Genomic DNA, 17083 nt, shown 5'->3' with positions numbered 1-17083 from the left:
TTTTCAGGCAACTTCATAATTCCATCTTCCCAAAACTTTTTATCTTTTTGAGCAAAGAACTGTTCCAGGTGCCGTTCACAGTCTTATTATTATATAATAATATATATATTATTATATATATTATATATAATTATATATATAATTAATAATATATAATAAAATAATATATATAAAATACAAATTATATATAATCATAATTATATATAATATATATTATAATATATAATATATATCAATATATAATATATAATTATATAATTATATTATATATATTATATATACTATATATTAATATATTTTATTATATTATTATATTATATAATATATTATATTATATTATATTATATATAATATATTATATATAATATAATATATAATATATTCTATATAATATATATTATATATTATATAATATATAATATATAATTATATATTATATGTATAATATTATATATGATATAATACTATATAATAAATAAAAATATATAATATATAGATATATTATATAGAATATATATTATATATTATATATATTATATAATATATTATATGTATAATATTATATATGATATAATACTATATAATAAATAAAATATATAATATATTATATATATTATATAATATATATTATATGTATAATATTATATATATTATATATATATATTAAAAGAGAAAATGCTACTGCAGCTGATGGGATTCTGTGGCCAGTACTCCATCAATCTGATCTACTCAATTTTTTAGGGAGGAGCCAGGCCTGATGAGAAATCCAAGAAGGGTCAAGTGAAGGCAGTCTCCAGGGAATTGGAAAGTTCTTAGCCTTAAAAACTCCTGACTGAGGGGAGGGACAGGGTGGTAATTAATAGCATGCTAGTCTCCAGGCTTCGCAAATAAGCACTCTTCATTTAAGACTGCCTGGACACCTGGAAAACAGTTCTTGGGCTATATATGACTATTGTAAAGTCAACATAGTCACACAATTGGTGTGGTGACCCACTAGCCTGAGGTCTTGAGAGATGCAATATTAGGGAAGTGAGAGATTGAGGAAGGAGAAGATGCACAATGTGACATGTTCAATCTCACGAAGTTTCATTCAACAATTATTAAATACTAGGAACTGAACATACAAAAATAAAAGAAAAACTTTCCTCTGTTTTCTCATTCATTCATTCAACTGTTTGCTATAATGAGTACACATGTCTTCTTTTAATGGACTTGTGCACCACAGCTATGGGTGCACACACTTGGTATAAGGTGTAAGGCCATGAACAAGACACATATGATTGAATACAATAAAGTCACAGGTAGAGTATTGGAATTGTCAATTTAGGTCCCTCAGAGGTCAGCATGGATGAGAGTCCATAAAAGCTCTGAAGGCACCTAATTTAGTTTCTGCATGGGATGGGGCAGGAGGCAGAGAAGACTTCCTGAAGGAAGTAACTCATATTTGAACGATGAACAGAAGTTAGTAAGGCACAGTACTGAGGAGGATGGAAGGTGGAGCAGGAAAATTTTGTCAGATGTCAGTTCCTTAATCCTGTGGTCCACTGAGTTGAGAATACCATCAGGCTCTCCTAACACCATAGCTGGGAACAAGTCTTACAGGATTGCATCCTTTTACATCATTTTATATATTAACAGGAAAGCAGTCTCATCTGTGATGCTGGGGCCACCCTACAACCATACAATGGAACCCCCGCCACCTCATCCTGGTGGGTATTCCAGGTTTGCAATCTTCACCTTTGGCTGGTTATCTCACTGAGCATCATGTATACCATAGCCCTGTTAGGAAACACCCTCATAGTGACTGTAATTTTGATGGATTCCACTCTACAAGAGCCCATGTACTGCTCCCTGTATATTCTGGCTGCTGTGGACATTGTTATGGCCTCCTTGGTAGTGCCCAAGATGGTGGGCATTTTCTCCTTAGGAGACAGCTTCATCAGCGTTAATGCTTGTTTCACTCAGATGTATTTTGTCCACGCAGCCACAGCTGTGGAGACAGGGCTGCTATTGGCCATGGCTTTTGACTGCTATGTGGCCATCTGTAAGCCCCTACACTACAAGAGCATTCTCACACCTCAAGTGATACTGGGAATGAGTGTGATCATCACTATCAGAGCTATCATGTTCATGACTCCACTGAGTTGGATGGTGAGTCATCTGCCTTTCTGTGGCTCCAATGTGGTTCTCCATTCCTACCGTGGGCACATAGCTGTGGCCAAGTTGGCATATGCCGGCCCCATGCCCAGTAGTCTCTACAGCTTGATTGGTTCCTCCTTTACTGTGGGTTCTGATGTGGCCTTTATTGCTGCCTCCTATAACTTGATTCTTCAGGCAGTATTCGGTCTCTCCTCAACGAATGCTCAGGTGAAAGCATTAAGCACGTGGCTCCCACGTGGGGGTTATGGCTCTGTACTACCTACCTGGGATGGCATCCAGCTATGTGGCCTGGCTAGGCAAGGACACAGTGCCTTTGCACATCCAGGTGCTCTTAGCTGACTTGTACCTAATCATCCCACCAACCTTAAACCCCATCATCTATGGCCTGAGAACCAAACAAACAAGGGAGTGAACATGGATCTTGTTGACGCACTGCCTCTTTAACCACTCCAACCTGGGTTCATGAACACAAAGTCTGTTCAGACCTTGAGCGTTCCAGACAAGTTCAAAGATGCCTTAGAGGTCTGTGGAGCTGGTTTGGTTCACCTGGTACCACAGAAGTTCTAAGATGAAGCTGTAAAGGGTAACTTTGCCTAACTTTTCAATTTTTAGCAAGGATATAAATGAAATAATTTTCTGACAATGTGTTTTACGGTTTCAATTAACTAGTATCTGAATCAGAGGTAAGTCTGGGAAGATAATATAGATTTGGGATTTTTCTTTCCTTAGATTCTGACCTACATTTCCAACTTAGTATCCTACCAGTCCCTCTGCAGAAGAAACCAACTGTTAGGTACCCCCATACCTGACTGATTTTCTCACAACTGTTCATCTTCTTATGTTATTATATGGAAGCAACTGTTAATATATATGACCTGACCTCTGGCTCATTGATGAATCCACTCAACTTGGGTCATGTGCTCACACCTGGACCAGAGTCTGTCTCCAGTCAAAATGGATCCCAGTTTATCTGAGGAGATACAAACTTGGGGTCACTGATGGTGGCCATTTTCCAGCACACGAACTTGGAAAGAGAAATCTGTTCCACAGCAAGAGAAACAGATTAGCAAAATGGGATGAAGAAACTAAGTCTCTGGTTCTCTGGTTACAATTCATTTTCAACACCTAGGTACATCCCTGTTATTAAGTTCTATAAGATATACCTCTATGGCCTTTTAATATTCCCACTATTGTTAAGCTAGTTGTAATCAGTATACTAATCACCAGCTTTCTGTTTCTAAGCAACAGAAGCTAAAGCAACGTGAGTTTGGTTTTGACATCTATCTCTTTGCTTCTTAGTCCTGCTTGTGTAACTTAACTGTAAGATACAAAATAGAGGGATCAAATATAACACAGGTCTTTCTTCTTTTGGACATCTCTAAGGACGTATGCTCTGGGATAAAAAGGTTAATAGAGAACAATAATAATAATGAAGTTGAAATATCACCACTCTTTCCAGGTCATCAGATAATTCATTGGTTTTTGTTTTTATTTTTCCCCTTTCGGAAAGTCTTAAGCTGAATAATCAGTATATGTTAAAAGAAAGAGATTTCATATGTAAGAGGTACATATATTTGACCCTGGTATATCTGAAAATCTTAAGATAATTTCCCAATAAGTGTTGATGGCAAGTTATTGTATTTGAGTCTTAATATCTCCTTTCTACTGATGAGGAAACAACACTAATTCATAGAGGGTATTGAAGATAAAATAATGAATGGAAAGCACATAAAACAATACCTGAATTAATGTATATACTTTAAAAATATACCCAATAAATTTCTAATTCCATAATTTTAAAGGGTAGCCCTAGGCACTATTGAAACTGTATTCCTGCGTAGATCAGCATTCATGCAGTAACTGTTCCAGAGGGATCTCATGCTTAACAACTTAGCATCCATACTCTTTGCTAATATTGATATTTACCTACCTAGAATGTATTCTATTTCTGAATATCAGAGAAGTAGGAGTCAACCTCTCAAAATCAGATAACGATGCACTGAGTTCCCAAAGAGCAGAAAAAAGAAACTCTCCTTCCCTTGCAACCCCGTAACATAAAACCAAATCAAGATCGTGAGATGGTTAAGCATATTTGATAAGATTTCCATTTAGTCACACTATTCTTTCTCTACAAGCAACCCAATGATTTAGCTATGCCCATTTAATCAACGAGTTATTAGACGCATTAAAGCATCTGATGGAAAGTGACAAAGGGATAGTCCAGCCTGCATTCAAAACAGAAATTTCTTTTCGGCATTTCAATCAGAAGCCTGCCCTGCCAGCTTTGTGTTTCATTCACACTGGTACTCACTGAAACTAGCTGAGACCCACCGTTGGTACTCAAATATTGAACTTCATACTTCCTAAAACGGACTGGTTCTCTGCCATGGCTGCCCCAAACAGAAAAACCTGTGCTTCTCCCAATATATTCAGATACGACCCCCACCCTAGCATGTGAAGCAACGTGTGCTCTTTTAACTAGAGCCTGGGAGCAACAGTAGACTATCAGTGTTAGGATTCTTAAGAGATTACAGCCAATCCTGCTTGGAAAAAAAGAGAGATTGGATTTCCTGCGGGGAGTTGCTACCCCAAGGTTTGCCCGCTGTCTCCACCTTTCGCAGGACCCAAGCATTTTACCTTTTGAATAGCCTTCCCCCTCAAGGCTCAGGCATTGCACCCCTTGGTTTCTCTGCCAGCAAAACAAGGATGGGCAAGGTTCACCCCTGCCTTGTAGTGAATTATCACACCAAGTTGGAGGTACAACCCTAGGCATTCCAGGGAGCGGTGCAGGCACTCTGCCCTCCACATGGCTACCTGCCTTGTCCCCTTCAGGACCACTTTTGTAATTAGCCATCAAATCAGTTTTTGAATAGAACTGTAATTAAATAACATCCAGTCTTTCATGCCCCTATAAGGCAAGAAGATCTTATTTTCGTTTTGATTCTAGGCATATGAATGAAAGTTCCCTCACTTAAATATTTAGACACACACACACACACACACACACACACACACACACACACACAATGCTAGACTGGGGCTACTATGGTGAAGCAGACAAATAAGGTTTTGTTCTTAGAAAGGAAGTGTAAGCAACTACCCTAGAGAAAAGGATTTTCAGACACTTAAGACCTTTTATCTTTTTGCCTGGTCTTAAAAATCAGACATTATGATAACACATAATATACTTAACCTTGTAATTCTTTTAACAAGTAATCACAGCACCCAAATCAGCTTATAAATGTAAAAAAAAAAATTAAAAAAAAAACACCCAAAGAGCACATTACAAGTAATGCCATTTCACTCCTTAATTCATTCTAGGTTTGAATGAATTTATCACCTAATAATTCTCTTTTTCTAGGAGCCTTCCAAGATTTGGCCTAATAAAACCACAGAAAAGAACAACACTGATTCAGTCCCTAGACTCTCTGTTAAGTTTCCATGGACATAGCTGGAAGCACTTCCTAAAGATCTATTTCTCAAGTCTATACACACTTCCCCAGGGAGTCCCCCTGCCCCGCCCCCCTACACACACAAAGATATATGTTCCCTCTAATGTAGGTCTGTTCAACCCTTTGCCAAGACCAGGTCTGTGACTTACCAGTTCATTCCCCTCCAGGCGGATGATAGCAAGTTCTCCCCTCCTACTGCTAACGCTCAAGGAGCAACTTGGAAGCATGGTGGGAGGAATGAGTTTATTTCTCCATTTTGGCCTGTTTCACCTCCTTCATATGTGAACAACCAATACAATTAAGGTAGAAAAACAATTTTTGCTATTCTTTATTACAGGAATGATTTTGGTTCTGCCTGTACCTAACCTAGTATCTACTTTGCTGCCCAATCCTAACTCAACAGTCACTACTTTCAAGCTTAAACTACATCAGAGGTTGTGTTACACAGCATCACGGTGACAATACATAATGTATATATTGTAGCCCCTCACAACAGGCAAAACCCATAGTTCTCATATGCTTGCTTTAGTTTGTTTCCAGCACAATCATTCCCACATCACACTTTTAAGACCTGTAATGATTATTTTCGCCACACACAACAATCACTCTAAAGGGCCAATAGCCCAGATATAGAGTCTTAATTCCCTTTCATTATCATATATGGCTTTTTGTGCCTAGGCCTATTCTTCCTCCCCACACTTCCCTTCTGCTTTACTCCTTCTGTCACAGATTTAGGGAAGAGAAAGGCAGAATATTTACCAGAACCATGAAGATTCCCTTGGTGACAAAGATCCAAACTTTAGCCCAACGAGCTTGTGGGTGAGCCTTCCTTTCAGTGCATTTGTTTTACATTTTTCTTTGTATTATTTCCATTCTCTATCCTAATGTCACAGTCCCTGTTCTAACCCAAAGACAAACACATATAATAGACGCTCAATATATTACTGTGGCCCGGAGTTTGCCAGGGCATGGGTATCTTTTGGTCTAAAAGGACAGGACTGTCAGGAGAGGCCCTAAGAAACTAAGGCAGTGCTGCAAAGATGCTGTAAAAAGGTGAGATGGGAAGGTTGCCACCACAGGCAAAATCCATGGCTTGCCTTCCCTGTCCCTGAGAAAGGAACAAAAGTACGGGATGGATCTGAGATCTTCACAACAATCCTGCGAGGTAGGAGAGTATGCAGTTACTATACCCATTTTCCCATTGAGGACACTTAAAATCTTTCAAACATTGGGGTGTTTCAGACCTGAATGTAATGAATGATATGCAGACATGTGACCTGAGAAGTGAGTTTGTCAGTTTGGTTTCATTTGAATATGAGAAATACTTTATAATCTATACACTCTTCTTTCCATCAGCTTTGTGAGAAATAACTGGCTGCACTAAGGCCATTTCAGTTTCTTCATCCATGAAGTGAAAATCAAAACAAGGCTCACAGGTTTTCTGATTCTGACATTTAGAGAAAAGGGCAGGACCCGGACACAGGTCTCCTTAGAGTCTGAGATTAGTGACTTGCCCAGCTTGTGCTCAGAGAGGGGACGGCCACTGGGGTGGTGTGGGCAATTGGCGGTGCATTTCTCCAGTTGGGAGGTCAGAGAGCTGGGGTGAAATGCGGGTGCTCAGAGGCTGTAAACCTCAGGTGAAGCATCCTCCTGCTGGTATCAGCAACCAGCTCTGGACACGGACAGTATTCTTCTGGCTTGTTGGTGAACCTGACCCCATGGGTTTCCTGAAGATCGGATCTAATTCATCATCCTCACTGAATTATGGCACTGACGGGGATGGGGAAGAGGGGCGTGACCTGCAGAAAGGACTATCCTGATCCTTAGGACCACCGTGATCCTCGCCAAAAGCCTTGTCATACTTCCCGCGGGGGTGCAATGCTCCTTTTGCCGAGTCTCAGCTTTTTAACATGACTGGTTTAGTGGGAGACTTTGGCCCAGTAGCGACAGACCACTGGGTCAGGCAGAGGAATCCCTGGCTTCCAGGCTCAGCTCAGTTCAAGGGGACCCTCGTCAGGGGCAGGGTCCTCCAAGACCCCTGCGGGCCAGGCGAAATTCCAAGGCCTCTGGCTAAGATGGTGGCTCTCTTATTCCTCCCCGTCCAGGGAGCAGATGGCCAGGGGAGCGGTGTTGTTGGCTCCGATGCTGTAGCAAGGACTGAAATAGGGCAGGAGGCGCCCAGGGAAGGGATAGTGGGGGAAAGTGAAAATGTGGGAGCCGCTGTCAGTCACGTTGTAGAAGGAGATATCATGGGCCTCGTAATCCAGGAAGACTCCCACTCGGCGGGGAGGGACGGGCAAGGACAGGAGCGGGTATTCGTCGGTGCCTGCCCGGTACTCATTGCCCTTCCTCAGCCTTATCACCCAGAATCCGTAGTGGGGGGATAAATAGACCACCTCCTTCCGGTCTACATTTTCCTTACACACTCCCAGGCCCCATTCAGACCTGTCTCCCACCTCCACCTCCCAGTAGTGCCGACCCGAGGAGATGCACTGACTGCCCAGGACGATGTTGTAGCGGTAAAATCTCTCAGGATTGTCGGGCAGCTTCTGCTTGGTGTCTCCATAGCGCACGCATTTTCTGTCCTCAGACACGATGAGGCGAGAATAAGCAGTGTCTGGATCCAGCCGCACATCCGCTAAGGAAAAAGATCCTGGTTGGTACCCTGACACAGAGCAAGGGGGCCTGGGCGAGGTCTCTGTGATAGATACAGCCAGCGATTTCCTCGATGACGGGTGGGCGATGGGCATCCCAGAGGGCACTGAGCCATTTCGTTCCTCCGGGAGGGGCCCCGCCCCCCGCTCATCACAATCCCGCCAAGCATTCGTTACCTGCATACGTCTTCAGGATCTCTCTGAGCCCCAGCACACGACAGTCCGTCTTCAGCTCCAGCGAGACTGGTTCTGGTCTCTGCAGGCTCCAAGACTTGCTCCTGGTAGAGAGGGGTAGGCCTTGGGGCCAGAAGTCCTGGCTCTGCCACATAGGCCTTCCCTTAGTACAGGGAAGGGGGCTTGGCCAGGGACGGAGTCAGCAAGGTGCCCCTCCCCAGCGATACCAGGCGGAGCAGAGATGTGATGATTATTTGACTGAGCTGAACGGCTTGTGGCACAGAGAGAATATTCACATACCTAGGCCATGGGAAGGGTTAGGTGTGAATCTGACATTGGGAGAGGAAGAGGTGTACTGCAGAGGAGAAGGGCCCATATGCAGACTCAGAGCACCGATGTTACTGGAGACAGCTGCAGTCTTCTCCCCTCCTTGGGCCATCTACTTGAAACCATACATTTTATAGCTTTACCTGAAACTCTTATTGGTAATGCTTGAAATGAATTTGGCCAAGCACAAAGAAGAAAAAAGAAAGATGTTCAAAGCTTCCTTAGCCAATACAATGGAAGGGGCAGAAGATTACGGGCCAGCACCCACTTTTCTGTAGGTACTTGGTCTACGTTCCTTCCCCACTTCTGGCTCTGGCCAGGCCCCACTTTCTCTTACAGGGCTGTCGAGGGGCTCCAGAGATGGAAACATACCTGTTTAAGACTTCCTGAATACCCTAGAAGGAGAAAAAGATATGCAGCACATGAGTATGCCCCATTCCTCAGAGGGACCAGACAGACACAGAGCTCTAGAAGGGAGTTTCTCCGAGGGAAAGGGAAGGCAGGGAGCAAAGCTGGAGAGAAGGCATGCAGAGGGAGCGGGGGAGAAGCCTACAGGAGGCAGGCAGGGCAGGCTGAGCCCTGGCTGCACTGGCCAACTTCGGGCTCCATCTCAACTCTCTGGCCAGAGGGAGGGACAGGTATGATGTGAGGGCCGCCTAGACAATGTCCATCTAGGAGGCCACGAGGTCATCCACCCAACCGGGGGTAGGGGAACAGCCGGCATGGGCAGCGGGTATACGGGATCCGTGTCTGGTAGGCCGAGTGCTGACAGGTCCCACTGAAGACTAGGTACCCCCCTCTCCTAGAGTCCCAGGCTATCCTCAGCCCTTGCTCAGACTTCCCAGGAAAGCCTGCTTCTCACCTGCAGCATCCAGCGGACAGGCCTCTGAGACCTTTCTTCCAGCTCTGCGATCATCCTCCACAGGACCCGGCTCTGCTGGATGAGTGCATTGTGACTCACCCCCAGTTTCTGCGTGGTCTCCCCTTCCTCCTGCTCCAGGCTGGCCAGAGCGGCGGCGGCCTCTACTTCCAGCCGCCGACCTGGTGGCTGTGTTTTCTTTAGTAATCGCCGGTATTTCTCAAACTCCCATATGATGCTCTGCTTTCGGGTTTCCACCTGTATCTGTAGAGCCAAGATCAGAAATCAGCACGGATACTGGTCGTGTAAGGGCCACCCGGGATTGAGGACGCTGGTATGTGCACACACACACGCACTCTGGAATGTTCTGGTACCAACTGTGTGCCAGGTACTGTAGAGGCAAAGATAAAGGATATGATTTTTCCTAACTTCCTGTTCCCACAGCTCCAGTACATGCTCCTCAGTCCCTGTTACTAACTCTTGTTGACCCCAGTAGGGCCCAGGATATTACCTTTGTACTATATATTCCAGACTGTTTTCCATTTCCAGAATAATATATTCTATTTTCAGAATAATGACCGGAAGCATTACACTTAAGCCTCTAAGACAGTGTAACAACTACACTGCTAGATGATTTTGCTTCTTACTGGTATTGTATCAATTCAATATGCTGTTTTAGACTGATTCAATGTTACCTTCTGTTGATCACAAGTTCTGATAGTTTGATAGTTATGGGCCTTGAGTTTATTTCTGAAATGATTTTCCAACATTTTAATAACTTAATTTTTAGTAAATATGCTTTAGTTGAGGAAAGAGAAACAGAAACTATGCTTTACTAAGCATTATACAAGTCATACCCCTGTGAGCTAAAGCATATGTGAGGTGTGTACTTTTCCTTTCTCACATATGAGGAGAGCCCAGAAGTTATCTCTACATCACATTCTAGAACCTGGAAGTGAGTGGTCCCAAGGCCGGCTGAAGGCGGCACACCTGGTAGAGAAAGCTGGCATGAGGACCCCAGGCTCTCTGACCTCAAACCCCACATTCTGCCTCACAGAGATGAGGAAGGTACCATAGGCCAGCTTCGGGACAACACAGGGACCACACAGACTCCTTTCCCCAGGGGGAAACTTGCCTTCCAGTTGGCAGTTCGTTTCCTCTCACCAACTTCCAGCTTCCAGGCCTCTTCTTGCTCTTTCCTCAGATGTTCCAGAGCCTCATGGAGTTTCCACTGAAAGAGACAAAAACCTCCTGAGGACACCTCGGGCAGCCTGGGTGGATAGCCAGGCTTCCTAGCATTGGTAGGTGATGGGAAAACAAGCGTCCCTCAGGGGGTGGGCCAGAATGCATGCTGGGAGAAAAGGGTGTTCCCTTTTCACAGAGGGAGCAGATTCCTGCCCAGATTACATCCAAGGTCTCTCTATCTGAGAATCATTTCAACTCCTACGGTCTCTAAGTTTCTATAAAGCAGAAGAAAAGGTCCATTTCCCACCTGGCCAGAAAACTATCTTGGACTTTCCTATCCACGCCTCTTTTTATCCTTATCTGCTCTGTTATCCTACAGCCTCCTAAACCTTGTTATTCAAAGTGTGGTCCACGTGTGTCAGCAGCATCAACACAACCTGGGAGCTTGTTAGCAATCTTGTTAGGATCTTGGGCTTCACCCCAGACCTCCTGAATTTTAGCAAGACCCTTGTGTGGTTCATATGCACCCTAAAGGTAAGAAGTACCATCCTAGACTCTAATGCGAGAGATGACTACTGGGAAGCATAAAGTATTCTCATAATAATATTGACCATTTTATTAAAGATGTCCCAACAAAACTGAGGCTTAGAGAGTGACCTACCCAAAGTCATTCAGCTAGTAAATGGTCGGGCTGGGATTTAACCCAGCTCTTTAACTCTTATGCCTATGGTATACTGCCTCCCTATTCTAATACCTGCAAAACAAAATAAATAAATACTTTTAATTTTTCAGAAATCCTTTTTGCATAGGAAAACAGCTAATTCAGGGGATTCATCTTACAATTTTACCTTCTAATCTCAACTTCAAGAAAGAGAATTAAGACGAGTACAGGATCAATGGATCACAGAATCATTGGGATAATGATTCCAATAAAGATATGTCAGCATGGACATCTAAGGAAAATATAAGAAGTTAGAAGTTGATAGGATAGCTATAAAAAAGGAGCAGTGGGTGTCACAGATGGCTCCCCCTATCGCCTCCAACAAACAGAAGGTAAGGAGAAGAGAAAGAACAGTGGCTGAAGAGTAAGAAGGCCTTTGATCTTCCTTTAACTAACTTAAATCAGAAGGGACCCTACAACACTAGATTAGACAATCTCACTCAATCCTAAATGACTCAGCCATGGTCCCTTCTAGCTCTAAAACCAATGATCATGATCTCAAATTTCTAAGCCTTTGTTTTGTCTATAAAATGAGGAATTTAAAGTGACTCACCTGATGTTCAGTGATTATCTGTGGCATTGCTAGGAGGAGTTTGCACGTTCTGCTAGGTACAGCCTTGACCACCTCATCCAAGGCGCCCAGAACCCCAGCTAGACCAAAATGGTCTCCCTCAAATTCTTAGTAAGGAAAGCAAGTTTGGGTTAGGCATTAAACCTGTTGGGATTGGGGTGAGGTGTGGAAGTGGGAAAGAAGGAAGTCAAAGGAGGTCATAAACGTAAGGAGAGGTACGGCTCACTGTATCAGGTCCCCGGGATCTGGGGGTGTGAGAAGCCAAAGGAATCAGCTCTCCTTTTGTCTCTGGGGCCCCCGGTCAAGTTCTTGATCTAGAGATAGCCAAGTGGGGGGCAGGGGAGAGACTGGGGGGAGCTGGCCTTCATCTCCCACCTTATAATCCCAGGCGACATCCTCCATGGGCACGACACTGTGGGCCTCGTGCTCGGGGGACCGGCCACAGGCCTCGCACACGATCAGGCCATCCTCTTTGCAGAACATCTTTAGCTGGTCCTCGTGGACCTCGCACACGTCGCCCTTCAGCCCCATTCCTGGATGCAGCCCTAGCCGTCGGACTTTTTCTACAACATTGGCCAGCTGCCAATTAGGCCGCAGGTTCCTTGGCTGGACGGGAGCCCGGCAGAGGGGACACGAGTAACCCCAGTTCTGGGACTCTCCTGGGACCTCCCAGAGTCCAGAGAGACAGTTGTGGCAGAAGCTGTGGCCACAGTCGATGCTCACGGGCTCTTTCAGGAAGGTCATGCAGATGGGACAGGCCACTTCCTCTACAACAGCTTCCACCAATGCTGCGGGATCCATGGCTCCTGTCACACCCTCCTCAGAACGTGAATAAAACCAGGCGGAGCCACTGAAGGCTGAGAAGAAGGAAAGAAACACAAATAAGGGCAAAAAGAGCAGAAGAGCAGAGGGATAGGTAAAAGGGGTAAGTAGTGACTGAAAAAAATAACTTCCTCTTTTGGATCCTTTCTGAACCCTGTTTAATAAGCTCTGGCTTTCCCAACTGAATCCACTGGGTCACGTTTCTCACGCCACAGAAGGGACATCTGGGGATGCCTCAGTGTTGGGATGCTGGGAATTCTCAGTTTCCATTCACCCGGTCATCTCTGACCCTCCTCTGGGTTCGCTTGCCAGCCCATTCTCACTCCACTTCCATCATGCTCTCCAAATCAGCACTGTTTCTCTTGAACTTCGTGTGGTTTCACTATCCAAAATAAAGCCAGAAATACCCACCTTCCTCACTCTCTAGGATGCTTCTATGTATATTTATGTACGTCAAGGTGCAGAAAAGGTAATATGCCAGAAACCCACTGCCTATATGCTCAATTTGTTTTCTTGTGTTGCACACTGAAGTGTAAGGTATAAGGGAACCAGCAACACTTTCCCCACCTCCTGTGAACCTCTGCCCACTTCTCCAGCACTAACATCCGCTAAGATGCCAAGACACTCTCCTCAGTGATACATTAGAAGCAGATATGGACAAACAGCCCTTGGAAGATAAAAACAAAGGTCATCTGATGATAATTAAACCCATATTGATGAATTCACTACTCCAGCAAGAAACCTGAGATTTCTGCTAGGGCCATATGTGGGCACAGAACTTGAATGACCAATGGCAGGCTCTTGGTACAGTTGACAATGTTTATTTGTTCACCGTGCAAGTTTGTGTTACCAGTTAGTCTATAAAGGGAAAAGCCCTGATGGTCTTAGTCATCGCTGTATCCTTGGACCTAAAAAGTGCCTGTCATGCAGTTATTGCTGAATAAATATTTGCTGAAGGAATAAATGAGCTAGACACAGAAAACAGTTCTTAAACCCAAAATGCTTTTACAATTAAGTTAGGGAGTTGAGAGCATATTATACATTAATAATAATAGCGAGCACTCCTTGAGTACACTATATGCCAGGCACTCTTCTGAGCATTTTACATGGATTGGCTCAATGTATTTCAAAACCCTAAGTAGAAACCATTATTCTACTCTCCCCTCATTTAACAGATGCTTGGTCCAGGGCTCTGCCATTCTATCTTGGGCAAAGTACTTAACATCTCCAGCTTCAAAATATAATAAAAATTCAAGAGGAGAGAGAAATCACTATGGTTTAAGGGTAGTCCAGTGAGGTTTCCTGAAGGAAGTGGGGCAGTAAGTAGATTTTGCAGTACTGTCTGTCACAGGCCATCAGCAGGTCCTGCCTTCTCACTGGCCTCCCTGCCTCTTGCTTTTCCTCCTCCCACTGTCACTACCAAACTGTAGGACCAAAATCCTAAAACCTTGTTTTACTAAATCACTAACCTACTGAAGAGCCTATCCTGGTTCCCCAGCCCTCAGTCCAACAAGAAGCTCTCTCTTCACCCTGAAACAGCCCAGTCAAGCAAAAGGAGGAACTTCCACACTTTCTCGCAGACCCCATGTCCATTCATTCCACCCACTTGGATTCCTGCTGTCCTCCCAGCTTGAAATGACTTCTCCAAATTCCTGCTCTTAATGTCATTTGACATGTATGTGTTTATTGTCTTACTTCCCACAGTAGAAGTTTCATGAGGATAGTGACATACTCTATTTTGTTCACGACCATATCCCCAAGGCCAGAGACAGTGCTCAAATATTTTTGAATACATGAGTATTAAATGTAAATGTTAAGGTCTAGCTGATAGTAGGCTCGATGTGGAAGAAATGTCAATATCCTCATCTACCACGGAGGGGCCCCAAGAGCTACTACCTAAAGCTGACACAATAGAGTCTGATATCTATGATTTAAAGCTACAGAGATCAACAAAGAATTGAAAATAGCTACTGAAAATTGAGAAGATGGTGGCAGAAGGGAAGTGGGGTAAAGAAATATCAAAATGATAAATCAAGAAATGCGATGGAAGCACATTATTTAGATTTAGTAGGGTCATAAAAAGCTCTAAACATGAAAAAGTTAAATGTGGTGGCCTCTGCAAAAAAGGATTTAGGGGCGGGTACTTATTGCCTTATTGTTTTGTTTTCATGATACACAGATTACTTTGACAAAACTTTAATTATTAAACATTTAATTGCTTCAACTGTGCATTTGGCAGAGTGGGAAGCCTTCTAGGAAAGACATTTGCCGGGGGAAAGGGCGAAGCCGGGAAGAGACTCGAGAGGAGGGGCCAAAGTGGGAAGTGAGGAGGCGGTGACCTCCGGGGTTCGGGAGGAGAGAGGGGGAGGGTAACCTCCGGGCCACAGGACGCCGGGCAGGGCCCGAGGGTACCGGGCGGGTGGGGGCAGAGTAAGGCTGACGGCCTGCAGGACCTCTGAAGAGGCACAACTGTCTACCCACCTCCCTTCTCAGCCGGGAGTAGCACCCCGAGGCGGAAACCGAAAGTGGAGAAGCCCAGGTGGTTCCCACGGCCGAGTGTCCGCAGCATCCGAAGCGGCTGGCCCAGCCAGCCCGGCACTTACCGCCGGCGCGGAGACCAAGGCCCCAGCAGCCCCAGCTCCTTGGTTTCTCCTGCAGGATTCCGAGGCCCCGCCCACAGGGCCGGAGCCAATGAGCTCGCCGGCGGCATCTTTGTGGGAGCAGCCAATCACAGACAGCGAACAGGACAACCCTAGCCAATCGGAGGAGGGGACAGGGCCCTGCACACCTCTTGGCCTGACGGCGTATTTTCTCTTTTTTTCGGTTTTTCTGGCCTCTTCCCCCACTCAGAGCCCTTTAAACTGTAAAAGGGCCCAGGAGTCAGTCGAGGACGGGTCGAAGGGGTGAGGCCCCTTGGATGAGGCCGCTCGGGCCATGCAGTAAGAGGCCTAGCTGGCCCTCAGCTCAAAGAACCCCTTGCGTCTCACGCTTCCGTTCTGGATGACTAGTGGCTCTTCAGGGCGAACCTTGTTCCTTCCGTGTGGTAGCTCCGGACATAATGCTGTGCCTTTGCCAGTTTTCCACGTTAAACTCAGCAGCCTATGAGATCAGCCATGTCTGATTCTGAGACCCAATTTAGTGCAGGGCTGGGCACTGATAATGCAGTGGACTCTGCACTTTCCTGCAAGATGAGCGACCTCTCCTGGCTCCAGGCTGCAGATGGTGGTTTCTCATAAAAAACCCTGGGTTTTCTTGGCAAGCTCTTATCCTTCAGTACTTCAGCAGGCAGTCTCTCATCACTATTGCCACACCCCCCTTTAGAGTTAGAAGCAGATGGCGGGAAGTGGCGGAGGAGAAGTGGAATTCCTCGTCTGGAACTGCTATACAAATTGGAAAAAAATTTTAAACGACCGGTGTTCGTCCCTCGCCTAAACGCACAGACATGTGCACACACAAAGTGCTACTTAAGGCAGTGATTTCGGGTTTTCTTTGTAGTCTCTGCACCTTGTCCTTTTCCTGATACTTCAGTGTTTACTGAATAAGCAAATAAAGGCACATCCTGCCTGTGTGGAAAATAACCAGGAAATCCTCCAACTGAAGCCCAGTTCCAAATGATTTTCTTGTTGGAACTGTTACTCTTTGGCTCTTCATGCCAATGTCAGGGCTCAGGCCATGGTTGAAATTCTGAAGGGTGAGGCCCAGAAAATTCCTGAAACAAATGGGACCATGAGCAAAAAAAGAAGAAAAGAGGTAGCTGAGGTCTGAGCTGTACCCTGTGTCTCACCTGGATCTGTAGGCATGGCTGCCTAACAGAGTAGTAAATGGATTAATCGAAACAAGCCACTTTAAACATTTATTGAGCATTCACTTTTTGCACTTTGTGTTGGGTGCTGGAATTACAACCATAGGCCACAGACTGTTTAAGGAACTCAAAATCAAGTTAGTTGTACAGTGGGCCCTTAAATATTGCAGGGGCCAACTGTACAGTCAAAAATATGCATATAACTTTTGACTCCCCCAAACCTTAACTGCTAGTAGCCTACAGTTGGCTTGAACTCTTACCAATAACATAAAACAGTCGATTAATACATATTTTGTTTGTATTATATGCTTATAATAAAGTAAACTAGAGAAAAAATGTTAGTAAGAAAATTATAA

The 17083-nt window shown here is 44.5% G+C and overlaps 1 protein-coding gene and 1 pseudogene across 2 annotated transcripts; one reads left to right on the top strand and one right to left on the bottom strand.

Annotated features, from left to right (window-relative positions):
* The first annotated feature begins 1502 nt into the window (after window positions 1–1502).
* On the top strand, window positions 1503–2626 carry LOC103013690 (olfactory receptor 52I2-like; annotated as a pseudogene).
* A 3212-nt stretch (window positions 2627–5838) lies between these two features.
* Window positions 5839–16034, bottom strand: TRIM68 (tripartite motif containing 68). Of its 2 annotated transcripts, none has more exons than XM_007172873.3 (7): window positions 15529–16034; window positions 12479–12960; window positions 10762–10857; window positions 9630–9890; window positions 9140–9162; window positions 8444–8544; window positions 5839–8250 (listed from the first exon to the last, which is right to left on the bottom strand). In XM_007172873.3, exons 2-7 carry the CDS (start codon window positions 12902–12904, stop codon window positions 7700–7702), a joined length of 1458 nt encoding a protein of 485 aa, XP_007172935.1. In that variant the 5' UTR covers window positions 12905–12960; window positions 15529–16034; the 3' UTR covers window positions 5839–7699. The 2 variants fall into 2 exon arrangements, with proteins under 2 accessions (XP_007172935.1, XP_007172934.2); XM_007172872.2 differs by having other exon boundaries at window positions 15407–15547.
* Window positions 16035–17083: the final 1049 nt, after the last annotated feature.

The sequence above is a fragment of the Balaenoptera acutorostrata genome, chromosome 9 (assembly GCF_949987535.1).
Source record: "Balaenoptera acutorostrata chromosome 9, mBalAcu1.1, whole genome shotgun sequence".
NCBI lineage: Eukaryota > Metazoa > Chordata > Mammalia > Artiodactyla > Balaenopteridae > Balaenoptera > Balaenoptera acutorostrata.
Note: the sequence above shows the minus strand (reverse complement) of the source record. Positions and strands in the feature narration are given on the sequence as shown.

What these genes read in the sequence shown, in the direction of transcription:
- TRIM68 (XM_007172872.2), bottom strand. Translation starts at nt 15,494, where the DNA reads ATGCTGCGGACACTCGGCCGTGGGAACCACCTGGGCTTCTCCACTTTC. An exon ending in AACGAACTGCCAACTGGAAG is followed by an intron (nt 9,891 to 10,761) that starts GCAAGTTTCCCC and finishes TTGGCTCTACAG; the next exon opens with ATACAGGTGGAAACCCGAAA. An exon ending in ATTCAGGAAGTCTTAAACAG is followed by an intron (nt 8,545 to 9,139) that starts GTATGTTTCCAT and finishes CCTCTCTACCAG; the next exon opens with GAGCAAGTCTTGGAGCCTGC.